This window comes from Gracilinanus agilis, chromosome 1 (assembly GCF_016433145.1).
Source record: "Gracilinanus agilis isolate LMUSP501 chromosome 1, AgileGrace, whole genome shotgun sequence".
Classification (NCBI taxonomy): domain Eukaryota; kingdom Metazoa; phylum Chordata; class Mammalia; order Didelphimorphia; family Didelphidae; genus Gracilinanus; species Gracilinanus agilis.
The window spans coordinates 97,476,902-97,479,442 of NC_058130.1; the positions used below are offsets into that span (position 1 = coordinate 97,476,902).

General features: G+C 44.7%; 1 protein-coding gene across 1 annotated transcript; it reads left to right on the forward strand.

The window, feature by feature from the left end:
• LOC123247983 (cathelicidin-6-like) lies at positions 1-2,541 on the forward strand (the record flags this gene model as incomplete). The annotated part of the gene is made up of 4 exons (XM_044677112.1): positions 1-150; positions 922-1,029; positions 1,829-1,912; positions 2,449-2,541. Coding segments are annotated over 4 exons (435 nt in total), but the record flags the coding sequence as incomplete, so codon positions are not given.

Below are 2,541 nucleotides of genomic sequence, written 5' to 3' on the forward strand. Positions count from 1 at the left end.
GTGGCCACTCTCCTTTCTGCCCAAGTTTTGCCTCAGTCCTCCCCAAGCTATGAGAAGGCCCTCTCTGCAGTCATTCACTTCCACAACCAGGTACATGGGACAGAGAATGCATTCAAGGTATTGCAAGTCCACCCTCCTCCATCTAATCAGGTGAGTGCTCCCTCTGACCTCTTGTCCCAGAGTAATACCCAGACTGACCTCTTTCTTCTTTCTTCTCCTTTCCCTTTTCTTTCAAAATCAATTCTAATGTCTTCTAAATTATAGTTCCCATTTTATGAATGAGCAAAGAGAGACTCAGAGAGATGATGGGATTTGCCAGATTTCTCATAGATAATTAGTATCTGAGGTTGGAGTTGAATCTGGGTCTTCCTGACTCTAAGTCCTCTAATCTAGCCACCATACCATGATGTCCATGTTGCCTCTTAAGGAAAAAAGTCATAATGATGTTCATTTGGGATGGATCCCAATAGATCAGACCACAGAACTGTAGGAAGAGAAGAAAAGAGGATCTGTACAGAACCCTTGAGGGAGGAGTCTAAATAGGGGGCAGGAGGAAGAACCTGAGCCACTGGAGGAGGCTAAAAAGGAAGGAAAGATGAAAGAGGTAGGAAGAATTCCTCCCCCACACTCTCCTAAGTCATTGACTACTGGGCATGTCTCTCTCTTAGAGATGAGAAATGGAAGCTCTTATTGGTAAATTCACCAATTCATAGTCACACACTACTGACTAGCAGAGGGGACTATTTACCCTATTCTTAAGGCTCCTTCTTCTCTTCCACTCTATAGGAAATGCTTGTGTCCTTTATCCCACACCTGGAAGATAGTGGAGGTGATACTTTCTCCCCCAGGGCAGGACCAGGTCCTAAATTCCCTTCCCTTATAACCAACTTCATCCCATCTAGTCTTTACTCGTCTTTTCAGAATCCCCAAGATCAAAGACTGAAGCTTCTGAGAATTACCTTGAAGGAGACTGTGTGCCCAAGGACTGAGGAGCTCCCCTTGGACCAGTGTGACTTCAAAAGATATGGGGTAAGCATTTTTTGGGAGGATGGGCCTGAAGGTACATTGGAGAAGGGATGTCATGGGGGTGAGGGTCCCTGCTGGAGTCTATATGTCTTCTAGACTGATACCCTTGCATTGATGCAGAGATATTGGACTTGAATCTCAGTTTACCTTTGAAATCCTGGGAGGTAGGGAGCCTAAATTATATTCTCTTTTAGCCCATGGAGAAACAAAGGATCCAAAGGAAGGAATCTGCAGATAAGGACATAGCCTGTTGTTTGTAAAGCCAGGAATAGAACTCAGGACCCCTGGGTCCTACTTCAAGTTTGCTCTAAGAGCAGGTCGTTATGGAGTGGATACAGCACACTGTGCCAAGAGTCAGGAAGAGCTGACTTCAAATGGGGTCTTGGACATTTATTAGCTGTGTGACCTTGGAGAAGACACATAACATCTTTTTGCCTGAGTTTCCTCAATTCTAAAATGAAAATAATAAGAGCATCTACCTCCCAAGATTGCTGAGGATGAAGTGAGATAATGTTTGTAAAGCACATAGCACAGTGCCTGGCATGTAAGAGGCACTTAATAATTGCTTATTTCCTTCTTTCCTCTCTTGCACTGGGAGGGACTTGGTTTGTCAGTAGGAGATAACTGCATTTCTGGCTCTCAGAGATCTCAAGCCTCTGAAGTCCTAAAAAGATGAGAAAATTTGACTTTTTGAATTTTTTCTTTCTTCTTTTCTTTCATTTTTCGTCTTTTTCTCCCTGTTTTTTTCTGCCTTTGATTCCTTCTCTTCCTCTGTCTCTCACTGTGGGTGTCTTCTAAACAGCTGGTGAAAAAATGTCAAGCCTCTGTATCCAATGAACAAGACATTGCTGCCATCATCCTTACCTGTGACCCAGTGGCCCCAGCAGTGAGTTCTCTATGCTTCTCTCACTTTCTACCCCACTCTCATGTTTTATCCTTCTTGTCTGGTCCTCTTAGGTGCAGGGGGGAGAGAAGAAGTGATACAGGGAAACCCCATCCTGCCACTCCTGCCCTGGCCTATTACCTCTATACCTAGAATAGGAGAGATAGCCCCCTGAGGGAGCACTGGCCCCAGGAGAAAAACCACAGAGCATACCCAGGCTGCCATGGACCATGAAGCCCCTCTGACCATCCTCCAGGATTTATACCTCATCTGGGTAAAGTACCCTGCAGAATAGTTTGCCTTTTACATTAAATTAGAAAGTGTACCTCCCACCACATCCTAGCTGTCCCTATCGCCCTAGAAGTCTTAGACCTAAGAGATGGGGGAAGGACCAGGGACTGGCCATGACCTAAGTTAGCTATTCTGAGGAATGAGCACAGAATTCATGCCTAGCCCCACTACAAGGATCAGGACTTTGGATAGAAGCCCCTCACTCTCCAGTGCTGTTGTCTGATATAGACACTCTCCTTTGTTTACAGCCTTCTCGCTTCAGAAGAAGTTCCAGAAAGAAAAGGAAAAAGAAATTCCCCTTTTCTGTCATTTTTGGACATATACATTTTCCAAGGGGATAA